Source organism: Cyprinodon tularosa, unplaced genomic scaffold, assembly GCF_016077235.1.
Source record: "Cyprinodon tularosa strain WSP-4 unplaced genomic scaffold, ASM1607723v1 ctg18, whole genome shotgun sequence".
NCBI classification, from domain to species: domain Eukaryota; kingdom Metazoa; phylum Chordata; class Actinopteri; order Cyprinodontiformes; family Cyprinodontidae; genus Cyprinodon; species Cyprinodon tularosa.
The window spans coordinates 1,914,120-1,931,681 of NW_024038608.1; the positions used below are offsets into that span (position 1 = coordinate 1,914,120).

Here is a 17,562-nt window from a genome sequence, read left to right on the forward strand (position 1 = left end):
AGGGAGACAGACACAGCACTGCTGATGCAGATAGCTATGATCACTCCCATGAAACTGTTTAGAAACTCCTAAATTAAGTTAGAATGTCGAAACCTGACCGCAAAGTATGTTTATTTTTATTATCCTGGTGCCTGCAGTTTGGATTACGTACATGAAAACCGCTAACAACTCCTTCCAGCCGCCACGAACAGTAACAAAAAAACCCTAGAGGGGAGTCGGCCAGAGGCTGCCATTGAAGGGGATTTCCAGTGACAGCAGTAAACTAGAGACTGACACGGGAGTGGATTTTCACTCCTGTCCCGTCCCACTCCCACAGAAAAAAAATTGTGTCCCGTCCCGATCCAGGGCCAGAGTAGAAACCTAAATCCTGTCCCGTCCCACTCCTGGTGAAATTACTCCCACTCCCATCCCACTCCCATTCAGAATGACTCCCACTCCTGCACCACTCCCATTCTTGTTTTTGAGCGCGGGTGAAAAACTCTGAGCGGAAGCACTGTTGGTTTTTGGGTCGTGTCGTTTTTTTTTGACTCGCATTATAGTGTAGGCTTCAAGAAAAAAAACTACAAAATGGCGGCGCCAGTACTGGATTTTTTTTCTTTCTATTTTATTTTATTTTTTGGCATCGATCCTCGTTTTTTTAGTTACTATTGGTTTTGCTCCCACTCCCGTCTGCTCCCATTAATGTTTAATCCTGTACCGTCCCAATCACGTGATCGTTACTAATATTGACTCCCATCCCACAGGAATCCCGTGACCCGTGGGATTCCCAAAAAAATGTCAGTCTCTACAGTGAACTAACTGAATAGATAAAGATTTTGGGGTGACGTTCTTACTTAAAAACATATTAAAGCTATTTTTTAGTCACTTATAACAGCAAATATAGAAAACCCGCTCTCTGCTATTGAACGCAGGAGCTGCAGAACATCAAAAGAAACTTTACTGGATGCTGAATAAAATTAAGCTGTAGAAGCTTTTTTGCTGTTTCTATCGTGTGCAGTCTGAACATGGCATAGGAAAGGACATCACCTCAGTTTAATCAAGATTGAGAACTTGTTTAGAGTGAGCTTTAGTTGTGTTATCTAAGCATTGGTTAAGTTTTTAGTCCAATTTCTTTCATTTTATGACAAGTATCTTTATATCTCACATTTTTTTAATTATTTAATTACCTTTATCCATATGCAAAGTACAGGTGCTGGTCATAAAATTAGAATATCATGAAAAAGTAGATTGATTTCAGTAATTCCATTTAAAAAGTGAAACTTGTATATTATATTCATACATTACATACAAACTCATATATTTCAGATGTTTATTTTGTTTAATTTTGATGATTACAAATGACAACAAATGAAAATCTCAAATTCATCATATCAGAAAATTAGAATATTGTGAAAAGGTTCAAAATTGATGGCCCCTGGTGCCACACTCTAATCAGCTAATTAACTCGAACCACCTGCAAAAGCCTTTAAATGGTCTTTCAGTCTAGTTCTATAGGCTACACAATCATGGGGAAGACTGCTGACTTGACAGTTGTCCAAAAGACGACCATCGACACCTTGCACAAGGAGGGCAAGACACAAAAGGTCATCGCTAAAGAGGCTGGCTGTTCACAGAGCTCAGTGTCCAAGCACATTAATAGAGAGGCGAAGGGAAGGAAAAGATGTGGTCGAAAAAAGTGTACAAGCAAGAGAGATAACCGCACCCTGGAGAGGATTGTGAAACAAAACCCATTCAAAAATGTGGGGGAGATTCACAAAGAGTGGACTGCAGCTGGAGTGAGTGCTTCAAGAACCACCACACACAGACGTATGAAAGACATGGGTTTCTGCTGTCGCATTCCTTGTGTCAAGCCACTCTTGAACCACAGACAGTGTCAGAAGCATCTTGCCTGGGCTAAAGAGAAACAGGACTGGACTGCTGGTGAGTGGTCCAAAGTCATGTTCTCTGATGAAAGTAAATTTTGCATTTCCTTTGGAAATCAAGGTCCCAGAGTCTGGAGGAAAAGAAGAGAGGCACTTCATCCACGTTGCTTGAAGTCCAGTGTAAAGTTTCCACAGTCAGTGATGGTTTGGGGTGCCATGTCATCTGCTGGTGTTGGTCCATTGTGTTTTCTGAGGTCCAGGGTCAACGCAGCCACATACCAGGAAGTTTTAGAGCACTTCATGCTTCCTGCAGCTGACCAACTTTTTGGAGATGCAGATTTCATTTTCCAACAGGACTTGGCACCTGCACACAGTGCCAAAGCTACCAGTACCTGGTTGAAGGACCATGGTATCCCTGTTCTTAATTGGCCAGCAAACTCTCCTGACCTTAACCCCATAGAAAATCTATGGGGTATTGTGAAGAAGAAGATGCAATACACCAGACCCAACAATTCAGAAGAGCTAAAAGCCACTATTAGAGCAACCTGGGCTATCATAACACCTGAGCAGTGCCACAGACTGATCGACTCCATGCCACGCCGCATTGCTGCAGTAATACAGGCCAAAGGAGGCCCAACTAAATACTGAGTGCTGTACATGCTCATACTTTTCATGTTCATACTTTTCAGTTGGCCAACATTTCTATAAATCCTTTGTTTTTATTGGTCTTCAGTAATATTCTAATTTTCTGATATGATGAATTTGGGATTTTCATTTGTTGTCATTTGTAATCATCAAAATTAAACAAAATAAACATCTGAAATATATGAGTTTGTATGTAATGTATGAATATAATATACAAGTTTCACTTTTTAAATGGAATTACTGAAATCAATCTACTTTTTCATGATATTCTAATTTTATGACCAGCACCTGTACTTTCTTCTCTGTTTTGACCAGTTTTTTCATATAAAGGGCTATACATTTTCCGTGTAAATTCTCATTCATCCGGGTCATAGCGAACACAAACAGGCTTAAATAGGAAGGCAACAGGAAGTTCCATCATTTTTTAAATACTTTTCAGTACCTATCCATTGGTCTTTGTCAGTTCTGTGGGCTCGCACCAGAGCAAACTAGTTGGAGCGGCGATTTACATAGGCAGCATGAAGCATCTCACATTCCACATGACATGCTTATTAATTAGCCGCCTCTTGTTCTCCTGGACTGTTGGAGTCTTTTGCTCTGTGATTGGTCTCTTGAATCATAATGGGAGATCTCATGTAATTTAGTTCCATGACTAAATTGTAATTGCTTAAAAGCTGAAACCGCAATCCTCCACCTCTGTTCAGTAATAGCTTCTCTTTTAACCAAGATGGTTTCCTTAGTCCCTTTTTGAGGACAGATTGTTTAAAATATATTAATAAACTTGCCCCTGTGTTCCTGTTTTAATACAGCAATAGTCATTTAGCAACAATTTTTTGTGATTTTTCAAACCATCTTGGACTTTTCCCATTTCTTCCAAGTGTTGCTCATTGCAGGACCAGTTAATGTTGGGTAGCGCTGAATCCGCTAGAGTTCCATTAATCCACTCCATGGTCAGTCTATTGCACTGGTAGGCAGTGTTGGGCACGTTACTTTGAAAAAGAAATTAGTTATAGTTACTAGTTACTTCTCCCAAAAAGTAACTGAGTTACTGAGTTACTCCACGATAAAAGTAACTAGTTACTAGTAAAAGTAACTATTGCGTTACTTTTGCGTTTCTCGCCCCCGTAACCCTCACCACCCAGCCCCCACCTTCTCGCGGTGTGTTTCCAAAGCCAGCTGAATAGAGCGGACAACAAAGACAAGAACCTGCAGAGAGTTTAGCATTTATTGCAACTCAATGTAAATGACATCAGGGGGAACGCCATGTGAAGTTTTTTAACAGGGCATTCAGATCTGGTGAAATTAATAACTGGAACCCCAGTCGGCCTCAGCAGATGGCCGCTCACACTGAGCCTGGTTCTGCTGGAGGTTTCTTCCTGTTAAAAGGGAGTTTTTCCTCTCCACTGTCGCTACAAGCATGCTTAGTGTGAGGAATTGCATTTGAGTCAATGAGTCAATGCAATCAACTGGTTTTCCTTAGATAGAAAACTTTGTATCAATTTGACTGTATGATCTGGTTGAACTGTAAAGTGCCTTGAGATGACATGTGTTGTGAATTTGGCGCTATATAAATAAACTGAATTGAATGTCTAATTTTGAAATCCTGTGTGTTTGGGTTGTTATAGATACTGCAACATCTATCTATCTATCTATCTATCTATCTATCTATCTATCTATCTATCTATCTATCTAGTGTGACATAAAATATGGATCTCCATCCCTGCCACAAAGGCCATCAAATAACGTTTAAAATAAAAAATACAGTAGGTTGAGAAGGCAGAGTATCCATCCATCCATCCATCCATCCATCCATCCATCCATCCATCCATCCATCCATCCATCCATCCATCCATCCATCCATCCAGATTTCTCCCTTTCTCCATATAGGCTATCATTTCTGGCTGTTGTCAGGTTAGTCATTTGATCGTTCACGCTCTCCTGTGGCACGAGCACAGGGCGACTGTTGCGCGCCTTTAGCGAGCATGCGCGTTTCCTGTCGCTTGCGCGGTGACTCGTGCCGCCTGCGCTGTGCGGAGATGCAGGGGAAACCGTATCTGATAGCAGCTCGACGTAACTCCGGTATTTCCATCAGGAAAACGCTGTTTTGCTGCTGGAGTCATCCTCACTCTCCATCTCTCTGTGTGTGCTGTACGTTAACACCCACCAGCAGAAACACCCACCTACCCAACTGACAGACGGAATCTCACTGTACATCAGCCATTCTCATCCTCCCCTCTCTCATGACAAGGCGCGCACCTCTGGATGACCTAAAAAAATTATCTTTAATATCTCTTAAACAAAAGTAGCACAAACAATATTTTTTTCTGCATAAATCTGCTCTAACGTTGCACTAACCATTCAGTCTATTTGCAGAGTTTTTTTTGACGTGGGTGGGGTGTCAGCTTCACGCAGCTGCGCACGAGTCCTATCATGAAAAAAGGTTCATTGTGCGACCTGAGTAACGCGCAGTAACGGGGTGTCTGCAATGGTAACTGCGTTATAGTTACAGTCAAAGTAATTAGTTAGATTACTCGTTACTAAAACAAGGTAACGGCGTTAGTAACGCCGTTACTTTCAACGCCGTTAGTCCCATCACTGCTGGTAGGGCTACGGATAATAATAGCTTAGATGCTGATAGTAACAGTGTTTCCAAACTGCTGCTCTTAAAACCATGTCACTTACTTTGGGGGTTTAAGCACCGTTTAGAGAAGTAGTCTTCAATGTTTTCCAGGCCAAGGACCCCTAAACTGATGGAGAGATGGAGCGGGGACCCCCTGATTATATATATTGTATGAAATTGTGTTATAAACTGGTCCTATAGTCACTGTATTACAGATGAAGTAATGAAACAAAAATAATTTCTCCCTGGGATTATTAAAAGTATTTCTGATCCTGATTCCTGGTTGATGGGGCAGGTGTTGTGAATGAAACGGTGCCCAGTTTGAAAGAGCTCCTGTGTGTCGCTGAATGTGTGCATTGATGACTGATTTATCTGTTTACTACAGTGTGTTGAATTCATGTTAATGTGGATTTAAAGACATTTCAATTACTTGAAAAAAATGCAGGGGGGGAAATATAAAAAACAGTCTAATCAACCAAAACTTTCACGACCCCGATGCAGTACCTCCGTGGACCCCTTGTTGAAGACCTCCGGTTTAGAGAATTAACTTGCATTATATTCCTTAACATGTTTTCAACCAAAAACTGTGAACTGGGACCATAGATTAACAGCACATCTCAAAACATTTACCATCACATTATCCATTTGTCACATGAGCGATGTTAGCCAATAACAAATAACTGATAGCGAGGATTTAAAGGCACATAACACACCAGGAGCAACACACATCTCGCTCACATACAACATAGCTTTAGCCGGCTGCTGTGCTGAATTGACGACTCTTTTGATGAGGTCTGTAAGAAGTGAATATCTATGAACTGGGAGGCTACAAATGAATTGCATACAAGGACCAATAAAGCTGTCTCACTTTGGCTGGATGTGGATTGATGCTGCTTAAGAAGCAGCAGAGAAGAAGCACTCCGATTGCTGCAGTCAGACATTATTATACAGTCAAAGTGGTGGTTTGATCTCAATTACATGGGTTTAAAAGGTAGAAAAGAGGAAGACCTACTTGATGCATATACTTAATCAAAGCTTTATTATTTGTATCTTAATGATTGAGGTTTAGAGACAAACATTGTCCAATCTGTCCCCTGAGCTTTAAAAAAAAAAAGAAAATAGAGGAATGTCAAACCATAAATTAAAACTACAGCTGAAGAAGGCTTTAAGTGGAACTTTGTAAAAATGGTTATGACAAAATGTGCAAAACTTCAACTCATCTATGATTCTAAAAAAACAGTTGAATCCAAATAATGTCAAATTTTAGATTTTAAAAGTGGCATTCTTTTTTATTAACTTATTGCGTGACAGAAAAAAAATTGTAGATTAAATATATCTTAGCCCTGAATTTACTTTTATTTCTTCTTAAAGAGTCATTAAGAACTTCATTGCCAAACAATAAATATTCAAGGCATGGAAATTCTGCATAAAGCAATTTTTTCACCATAAATAATGAAAAATAAATACCTGAGGATATTGCCGTGTGTTCTGACGAACCCAACTCAGCAGAATCTTCTCACTGTTGGTCTGCTGTAGGCCCGCCATCACATCCTTCATCACATCCTTTACCTGAACACACAGAACAAGCAGCGCACAATTAGAATCACAGGCTGAGGTAAATTCCTACGAAAACCCAAAGAAAAACAATTGTTGACACAATTGTGTACACAGAGAGACTTCTAATACCAAAGCCTGGAACTGAGACCTGAATCTAGAGGAGTTAGGAGGGTGGAAGCTTTAGAATATCGGAAACATCCTATCTATCATGTCATTATCTATAAGAAATGCATGATCAGTTCATATTTGATCTAAAGAAACCAACTTTGAACCTTATTTTCTCATCCATGTCGGGCAAAGAGCAAACTTCCATCACTACCCTCCATCAAAGTCAGAATCGATATTTCTACAGGCTGAGCTAAGCTGGCACTAGGGTTGTCAAAAGTATCGATACTCAAAAAAGTATCGATACTAAAACGTTGTATCCGGATACGATACTCGTTTTTAAAAGTATCGATACAGTGCTACCACCAGTGGCACCTAAGCAGTCATTCATCTAAAGTGCAGAATAGATGAAAATGCACTTTCTGAACACTGTGTGATTGAATAATTCTGTGCACTTTTCAGTTTCAGACTTTTTTTTTTGTAAGAGGTGCAGCTGCTGAGAATTATTTTTGTTTCTTAACCGGTTTGGCTAGTGTCATTGCTATGTGTGCAAAATATAGCCAAGGAAGGAACACTTAATTTTAGTTTTGTAAGTTTTTATCAAGCTTGCTTAATATTGTGCACAGCAAACAACCTCAAAAATATTGTTCTTATTGTTTATTGTATTTATTTATTGTATTTTATTTATTAATGAAAATATTTCTGTTGAATTTTGGAGACTTTGTTTTTATCCTTGTGGTATCGAAAATGGTACAGAGTATCGAATATTTTCCTTAGTATCGGTATTGAGTTGAAAAGTTTAGTATCGTGACGACCCTAGCTGGCACGCCTACAAACACGGCCATCCAAGAGCCACAGTCATTTCTTTGCAGGAGGTTCTCCACATTCTGTTGATAGTGGTTCTATTTATGAGCCAAATCAAAGCAATTCAGTAAACATTTAAATTTTCGATCCTTCGCCAGCAGGAGCTGTTGTTAGCGCGCCATGTTTTCCCGCACTGATCTTGCCGCATAGATTAAGTTTTTCTTGATCTGTGGTGCAAATTCAGTCCAAATGTGCGCCCCAAGTGACGTAATTTGACTCTGCAAACATGTCAAACACAAACTAAGCTTTAATCATTTAAACTGTTTAAAAAGCTTAATTAGGCGGTTAATCAAAACCAAGTCAATGGCAATTCAAACAGAAAGTGGAGGTTGGAGACAGTGACCCATCAGGATTGGTCCTTTAATCAGGATGGAAAAGGTAAAGCACGTTTAGATAAAGACATGAAAGAAGATATAATAAAGCAGCATTTCACCTAAACTGCTCTTTTTATTTGCTTATATAGCGATTTGGTTAATAACAGAATTCTTAAAGAAGCTAATTGTGCCTAATCTCACTGTCACTTAAATAACTACCAAAAACTGGATGTGATTGGGTCTGCAGGACGGTTAAAATATTCCCAAACTCATTTCTCTACAAAGCAGAACCCGCTCAGCTAAAGGACACTTCTATAGGCATAAATCTGTGCTGCAGGCTGTGTTTGCAAACATTCTCTATGGGAGCATTTCTGGCAGGTGTGAGTGACAGTTTTGGAGCACTCATTTGAACTCGAGCAGAAACAAAGTATTATGCTTTTCTCTTTAGCTAAAACATGTGAATTCAACCATAAATGCACAGGAGGATCTCTTTCAGTATGTATTTCCCCATACTACCTTTTCAATTTTCATTCATTATGATCTGTGGATTGTCAGGATAAATAAAAAAAATCTTTTTTTTCTGAATGTTAAAATAGAAGAGAATGTTTTATATTGGGTTTTTCAGAATTAGTTATGTTGCCTGAATGTTTCCTGTTTCTTAGGTTTCAAGTAAGCTGATGAAAATCTCCCACTGTGGGATTATAAAATTCTAAATATATATAAAAAAAAAAAAAAAATGTTAGGAACACAAAAACAGGTAAAGAGCAGACAAACAAAAGCAAACTAAACCAGAAAAGCCAACATTGAAAAAATAATAAAAGGTAACATTTTCCATAGTTCTGGTGAAAGGAGAAAACTCAGTCACTGCTATGCTCTCATTCATGGGCCCACTTAAAAGTTGGACTAGAGCCATTAAAAGTTTATTTCGTCCAGTATTAATTTTATAGAGCTAATCTAAATGATCTGTAATAAAATTTCACAATGATGACATGGCCAGAACAGTTTGGATGGGTCAGCTCATTTGAGTCAGCTGGAAAAAGCTGGACTTTACCACTTATTTATTCTGAGCTTTCAAGTCAAAATCAGTGCCCAGTTATGCCAAAAACTAAATGAAACAATTAATCGATGTTAAATTTATATCAAACATATCAAAGGACCTAAAACTGAACATTGTCGAATTCGCAATAAGTCTTATGGTCCATTTGCAAACATGAACCTGACAATTTTCCAATTTAGGTGGATTTGGCTCGTCTGACATTTCACCAGAAATTGGCCTAGCTTCTAAAAGGAATTTGCATGGCAGGTGAAAGGCATCAACACACCATCAAGCCTTCTGGTTGTGGGTTTCACCTCCACATGGTGCACAGGGATTTTACGGCGCGAGTTGCCAGTACTGTATTTACTTTGGAGAGCACAGCAAAGCCACCAGCATCCTTGGTACAGAGAAGTTTGGGAAGTCCAGGAGCTATGGCTGGATGATGGCTGCTTTTCAGCAAACTAGAGGTACAGTGAGACAGCGTCCTTGGGCTCAGACAGGAGCAGGGAAATAAGAGCAAAAACTCCGGTAAAGAGAGCGCCAGAACTGGGACGATGGGGCCAGCCTTGCCCCACTCTGTGGCTAATAAACCAAAGCAGTAGGCAAGCAGATCATCAGAGACAACGCAGCAGCTGGCTAAGCTCTGCGCTGGAGGTAAGGGAGGACAAAAGTCCCTCTAGGGAAAAATTAAAACGGATTTTTTTTTAAAAGCCACTTGCAGACCTCTTTAGAATATCCCCCACTTTATCATTTGAAAACAATATTTTCTTCATCTTCCATTTTGATTTAAAAAAAAAGTGTCTGTTGTCTCCTTCACAGTAGTACACAGCCACCATCTACTCCCCGATTTGTTTTTGCGATGCAAATGTAAAAAAAACATATTTTTTCCAACCCCTGCGTAGGTAGGCGAAGCAAACTTCACCACTGGCCTCACTAGAGTCACGACCTTAGCCTCGCTCCGCTTCCCTCCGCAATAAGCACAACATTTAAATCGTTCGCTCCGACAACATTTTTATTTGATCTCAGCATACCTTCACATGTAACCCCATTTGAATTCCCTGGGTTTGACCTACAGAATTTAAAAATATTCAACTCGTTTAACCCCCCACCCCACCCCCCCACCACACACACATACACACACTATCCATAAGACATTTCGTAAAATACAGTGATAATAAATAAAGAGATAATAGACGATACAAAGCCTTTTTAATGAGAAACTAATGCGGAACACAAAAACATATATTCAAATTGAACGTTTTGGTTCAAGCTTATTATTGGATATGCATTCATGAAAAAGTTGAATTTCAAAATATATGGAGAAATATAGTGTGCGACAAAATGAATGAATGTTAAAACCATACGAACCAGTTTAATATAATTTGTCTGGAGGTAAATTGTTGGTAAAATGATCCATAATTTATTCTACATTCAGACAGAGACATACAGGATTCTTTGTTAGCTCAAAGAATGTGACTGGTCAAATAAAAAGGGACTCATTAGGTAGTGGGTCACTGCATGCATTTCTGCTATAATTAGAGAGGAGTTTGACAGAGACTGCTGGATACAAAAAATAATAAAAAAGCCACAGTCACAGTGGTAGGATGCTTAAAAGATTCAGTGACGTGTGGTTTAGAAAATTCAGTCAATGTATAAATGCAGACTTTAATGTCCATCTAAGTCTAGGTTAACAAAAGCAATACCTTGACAACAGGTTTTTGCACTGATATCCTTAATGAATACAGAGAATGGAAGCTCGGAAACCCGGATATAAGGACAAACAAAGGAGTTGATCAGTAAACAGCTTCCTACCAGACATACCAAACAATTCATATAAGTAGATATTGACAAAGAGCCAAAGCTATATGTGTAGAAGATGGCATGTACTAGAAGAGACCAAAAGCATAAATAAGATTATTGACCAAACTTTGTGTACTGAGCCATAAACAGGATGGAGGGGAAAATAAAGATGAGAACAGGCCCACCCAGGGCTGATCGCCATCCATACAGGAAAAGAAACCTGTCAATAAGGAAATCAATCAACTCCTAGACATTCGACTTTCTACAAAAAAGGAAGCAGGAATTATCTCAGTACCAGACATCCAAGATTATCAATGCATTGTCTTTATTAAAATAAAGGTTTTAATTTAGCTAGGCAACTTAACTAGGCAGTTACCTATGGTCCCAAGGTCACTATAAAACTCCTCATACATGTGTTAATACAGTTATGGGTTATTTTTTTTACACATTAGTTATAGTTTTGTTTAAAATTATTTTTGCTAAAGTGCCAACATAAGTGTGTCTTCAGTCTCCATTGCATTGGATCAGTCTATCTTACTACAAATGTGCAAAAATCGATACAGGAAGACACCAGCGAAACATGAGAGCAGTGGGTAATCCAAGAAGTAATAAAAGAGGAAAGAAAAAGAAGGTAAAAATAAGTGCTGGACAGAGAAGTTTCCTATGATACTTCCACCTTTTGGCAAAACACAAAACTGCAGCACTCTTCTGCTCGTTCTCGTAGCTTGTGCCCTTATTTAACATGAGTTTTGTTTTAGAATTTTTCACCTTACCCAGAGTTGCCATTGGTGTCCAAGTGGAAGTGGGTGCCGGTAGCTTCTCCCACAAAAGCCACATTGAATATAACGCTTCGATCATTTACTCTGTCGGACCTATTTAACATTGACATGCTTGACGTCAGCAGTGCAGGAAGTTGTGACCCAAAGTAAATTAGGGAAAATAGCCTCCAGGCTTATAGCTGCATTAGTGCTTTACTACCGAGGCTTCAATCTGCACATCAAATTGTGTTTTAGTCTTCAAGAGTCAAACAAAAAGGCGATTATCAAGTTATTTTTCTGTCATGATCTTGGCGCTGATGACTGGCTGGGTTACTCATTTCATTCACCTGCCCAACTCCACCTAGTTTCTCGTTACTGTCATCTGATCCACCTGCTCCTGCTTCTATTTTTAGTAAAAATGTCAAGTTCTGAGCCTTGACATTTACCAAAAGTGACTAGGTTCTTTACTGAGGGAGCAGTTAGCAACAGCAGCGATGATAGGAGGGGTCGATCAACTACTGAGTTTCAAAAATGTCAGAGAGAAGATTTTGTCCCTGAATATTGAGAAGATTGTTTTCCTCATTGAAGACAGGAAAGCTTATGGTTCGTTTTCAAGTAAGCTTCGAATTTGAATGGTAGGATTTACTGAGACCTAGACTTTCAAAAACAAGTCAAGCGACAAAATGAAAAAAATACAAAGACAGAGAAAGATTAAAGGAAGAGTAAAAGAAGAAAGAAAAAGACCAAAGGTAAAGCAAATAATACATATGTAGTCTGTTAAAAATGTCTGTATCTGTATAATTGACCTTTTGTCTTGTGTGGTCTGTCCTCTCTCTCTAAATGGCCCCATGCCTGCCTTCACCTTGTGCCCCAACTTTCTAAAATATGCTACTGTCCAATTGTTCTTTACCCATTTAAATCAATCAATGATTTAGAGTGGGTAAGAGACCTGGTTATGCAGCCCACATCATGTATTTTTTCTCCATCATTACCCTGTATTTAAGTGAACTTTACTTTTTTTTTGGTCCATACCATGAATTCTTAATAAATCACATACAGTGGGGGAAATAAGTATTTGACCCATTGCTGATTTTGCAGGTTTGCCAACTTGCAAAGAATGCAACAATCTACAATTTTAATCATATGTACATTCTAACAGTGAGAGACAGAATCCCAAAGAAAATTCCAGAAATTCACATCATATGAATTTATAAAAATTGATAACCATCTGATGAGGAAAAACAAGTATTTGAACCCCTACCAAACAACAAGTATTCTGGCTCCTACAAGCCAGTTAGTCTTTCTTTAAGACACAGCCCCAATCCCAACAAATTATCTACATCAAATACACCTGCCTCACCTCATTACCTGTATAAAAGACACCTGTCGACACCCAAACAACCAGCATCCAACATCACCACCATGGACAAGACCAAAGAGCTTTCTACGGACATCAGGGACAAGATTGTTGATCTGCACAAGGCTGGGATGGGCTACAAGAGAATCGGAAAGCAACTTGGAGAGAAAAGATCAACTGTTGGTGCAGTTATCAGAAATTGGAAGAAGCACCACACCACCGCCAACCTCCCTCAGTCTGGAACTCCACACAAGATCTTGCCTCGTGGGGTGTCCCTGATCATGCGAACGGTGAGGAATCATCCCAAAACCACAAGGAGGGAACTGATGAATCAATTGAAGGCAGCTGGGACCACAGTTACAAAAGAAACGGTTGGTAACACACTGCGCCGTCATGGATTGAAATCCTGCAGCGCACGCAAGATCCCTCTGCTCAAGAAGAAACATGTACAGGCCTGCCTGAAGTTCACCATTCACCACCTGGATGACTCTGAAGAGGCCTGGAAGAAGGTGATGTGGTCAGATGAGACCAAAATAGAACTTTTTGGCCTCAACTCAACTCGTCGTGTTTGGAGAGCAAAGAACACCGAGTACAACCCAAAGAACACCATCCCCACCATCAAGCATGGTGGTGGCAACATCATGCTTTGGGGGTGCTTTTCAGCCAAGGGGACAACTCCATTGTATTGAGGGGAGAATGGACGGGGCCATGTAGGCTATCGTGGAATTCTGGACCAACATCTCCTTCCCTCATTGAGAGAGCTGAAGATGGGTCGAGGATGGGTGTTTCAGCAAGACAACGACCCTAAGCACACCGCCAAAAGAGTGGCTGAAGAGGAAGCACATCAAGGTTCTGGAGTGGCCTAGCCAGTCTCCAGACCTGAATCCAATTGAAAATCTTTGGAGGGAGCTTAAAATTCGAGTTGCCAGACGACAACGTTGGAACCTGAATGATTTGGAGGCTGTCTGCAGGGAGGAGTGGGCCAACATCCCTGCCGTGCACAAACCTTGTGCACAAACAAATGTGCACAAACCTTGTCACCAACTATAAAAACCGTTTGACATCTGTGCTGGCCAAAAATGGCTTTTCTACAAAATATTAAAGGAGAATTCCGGTTTTTAACACTTTTAGCCCATTTTCTGTAGTGTCCAGGATGAAATCGAATGATCGACACCAAAATTTTGACGATTGGTCCTGTCTCGGCTATTTGGCTCATGCAGAATCCCCCCTGGCTGCTTCAGAATGGCTTGCATAGTGCATGTCCGATAATATCCTTAAAACAACCTTAAACTTTCTTTTTTTAAAATATGCTAGTCACCGGGTCGTCAGCGCTGTTCAATGACGTTCCAAAAAAAGTTTCGTGAAGAAAAAACGTTCCTGTAGTGTTTTATTTAGCATTTTGTAAATCCCGTTGAGTTCTGTTGGAATAGTCAATATCCCTCCGCCACCGGAAACGGAAAGGGGGCCTGTTTACGCTTAGTTGTAGTCCTTTCGCAAGGCCCAAATGTTTCTGCTTCACTCTGTGTACTCCGACGTTGAGGTGCTAACGTCTCTGTTAAACACTATAAAAAACTCTGAAAATTTGTTTGCTATGTCGTACACAGTGGTCCTACATTCCCAAAGTATAGAGACATTGTCGCCAACTAGTGGTCTGGAGTGTGCAACGCTTCAGATTCGAACGGGAAGCGGAAGTTTATAAGCGGTTGTGATGTATCTGAAAAAATAGTTCTGGGATTTACAAAATGCTAAATAAAACAAGACAGGAACGGTTTTTCTTCACGAAACTTTTTTAGGAACGTCATTGAACTGCGCTGACGACCCGGTGAGTAGCATATTTTAAAAAAAGAACGTTTACGGTTGTTTTAAGGACATTATCTGACATGCACTATGCAAGCCATTCTGAAGCAGCCAGGGGGGATTCTACATGAGCCAAATAGCCGAGACAGGACCAATCGTCAAAATTTTGGTGTCGATCATTCGATTTCATCCTGGACACTACAGAAAAGGGGCTAAAAGTGTTAAAAACCGGAATTTTCCTTTAACGTGTTGTTTGTCGAGGGGGTCATATACTTTTTTTTCCTCATCAGATGGTTATCAATTTTAATAAATTCATATGATGTGATTTTCTGGAATTTTCTTTGGGATCCATATGTCCATATGATTAAAAGTATAGATCGTTGCATTTTTTGGAAGTGGGCAAACCTGCAAAATCAGCAAAGGGTCAAATACTTATTTCCTTCACTGTACAATGTGCTAAAACCGGAAAAACGTCAATGGATATAAACACTTCTCCAAGAAGAGTAAAAACATCGAACCAAGAACTTCTCTGCATGCCTAAAAACAATATTAAGATTCATAGTGGCACCATAATGCTGAGCTAAGGCGACAGGAAAAGCAATAATAGCAAAGCCTCATAATGATGTGATAAAAGCAGTCCAGTGAAATCATAGCGATGGAAGATGATTATAACTACCGGTGATGATCAAGTGGCTCCTAAAGAGCCGGCTAAATGATAAGAATAAAGTCCAAGTCACCAATGCATGTGCCCTGCAGTTCATCAGATAAACCCAGTGGTATAATAGCCTGGCCTTAAAAGCAGGCAGAGGCGACTGATAATTCAGATTGGTGCTGTACACCAAGCATAAGGAGAGAGGCAAAGGATTCGTAAGCATCAGAGCCCCAATCCACGATAAAACAGAGAAGATCCAAGAGAACGGCCCCTGGAGATGAAGCGTCAAGTTCATGCCTCAGGCAAGACGAATACATTGTGGAAAAGGAAAGAAGAAAAATACTAAAACGAAACAAATTGTGAAAAAAAGAGAAAAATAAGAACACACGAAAATGTCCCCAACAGAGCGGGGTGACGAATGGATGACGTCTCAGGAGAATAAAAGACAGCCTAGGCTGGAAACCCCTCAATCAAAACACGAGTCTGACATTTTTTCCATGTATAAAGATAAAAAAACTTTTAAATTAATACTAAAAAGTCAATTCTAAAAAGCGTAGGTTTAACCGTTCCATAAACCTTATCAGACCTCCCAAAACATCTTCATCACTTGATTCATGAGTCTTAAATCTTCATCTTTGTGAAGGTTATAGGTTCACAACGGTTAGGTTCCTTTTACTGTAAAGCACCTTTATTCACCATAGACACTTACAGCCCATAAGGGGACAAAAACAGATTATACAGATTATACTGAATGCTACCTCAGCTGCAAACTAGAGTACTCTTCTTTTTATCGAATTTCAATGCTCTTCACAAAATACTGCAATCGATGAGAATGTAGAAATCAGATGAAATAATGATAATGAGGAGGATGACATGGAGGAGAAGAAGCTGCTTTTTGCCAGGCTGCTGCTAAAGATGCTAACGCAGATGGAGAGCTATGCTAGAGAGAGCTACAAATTTCTAACCAACTGTTAGATATATATTACAACAATGCAATAAAACGACTGAAACGTGCTTCACTGTCACTTTAAACAGTCGTTAATTATTTAATTGGCTATTTGATTTTGATTTCAAGTTAGCTTCTGCTAATGGTGATCAGGCTAGCTTATATAGTTAACACTGGATAATAACCCTATTTACATAACCCTTTTGAAACTACCCCAAGACCCGAGCACTGTCCTGCCCATTTGAATGTGAACGTCACACGCTTTACTATAAAAGTAATCGCTCTCATTCCCTAGACATCGATTTTGCAAAAATGTAAATTAAATTAAATCGATTTTTACCCAGCCCTATTATCGATTTCCATTACTCAATGTAATAATAAATATTTCCTATCGTCCTTTACTTGCATTTACTTATTGTGCATCCAGGTTACTTGGGGATCATGAAAACTTCAGTGAAGGCTGACTTCACTAAAGTAAAAAGAAAAAAAAAAGAAAATCTGCAATATAATTAATAACTGAGCATCCAAACCTTTGTGAGAATGTAGCATTAGATTTCAGTCTGGACAGAAGCATATACTTTGACCTTTTGACCTCTGCAGAGCCTATTAAAGAGGTAATTTGCCTGGAACGCATCTAAACATGGAAGAGGACTACTGAGGTTAAAACTAAACACATTAATACCGTATGTGTTCATAATTACTTACATACTTACAGAATAGCAGTATACTGCTCTGGTATTTCTGAAATAATCTGCCAGAAGAACAGACTTGAGCGTATTCACCGAGATCTATGTCACATTCAGTTTCTATTAAACACAACCATAGCAGAATTTTTAAAATCTTTTACAGAGTTTTCTATTAATCCATTTTTTTCATCTTGTATGAAGTTTTGTGTTTCGATGGACGATGGACAGTACACGTCATTGTTGCTTTATTTTGTCTTTTTATGTTTAAAATGGTATATTATATATATATAATTTATTTATACCTATATTTCTCATCAGTAATTGTTATTGTAGTGATTATTATTATATTATTGTATGTAAAAGACTAAGAACCTGGATAATTAAGCAAATTACAGTTATAATCTTTTAATTAATAATTATCAATTGGTTTTTACCTCAATTTTGAATGAACTATTAATTAGCAATTACTTCCAGTTATAGGTATTTCATATATTCATAATCTTCTGTTAACATTTCACAACAAAGGCAAAGAGTTCCCAAAGTACATCAGATAGGGACGCAAT

At 39.2% G+C, this 17,562-nt stretch overlaps 1 protein-coding gene across 13 annotated transcripts in view; it reads right to left on the minus strand.

Annotated features, from left to right (window-relative positions):
• The window catches only part of dmd (dystrophin), a 400,034-nt gene that overhangs the window by 191,847 nt on the left and 190,625 nt on the right, over positions 1-17,562 (minus strand). For all 13 annotated transcript variants that reach the window (XM_038282138.1, XM_038282143.1, XM_038282134.1 and 10 more), the window contains exon 6: positions 6,595-6,696. In XM_038282138.1, coding sequence (XP_038138066.1) covers positions 6,595-6,696 — 102 coding nt within the window. The remainder of the gene's footprint in view (positions 1-6,594; positions 6,697-17,562) is intronic.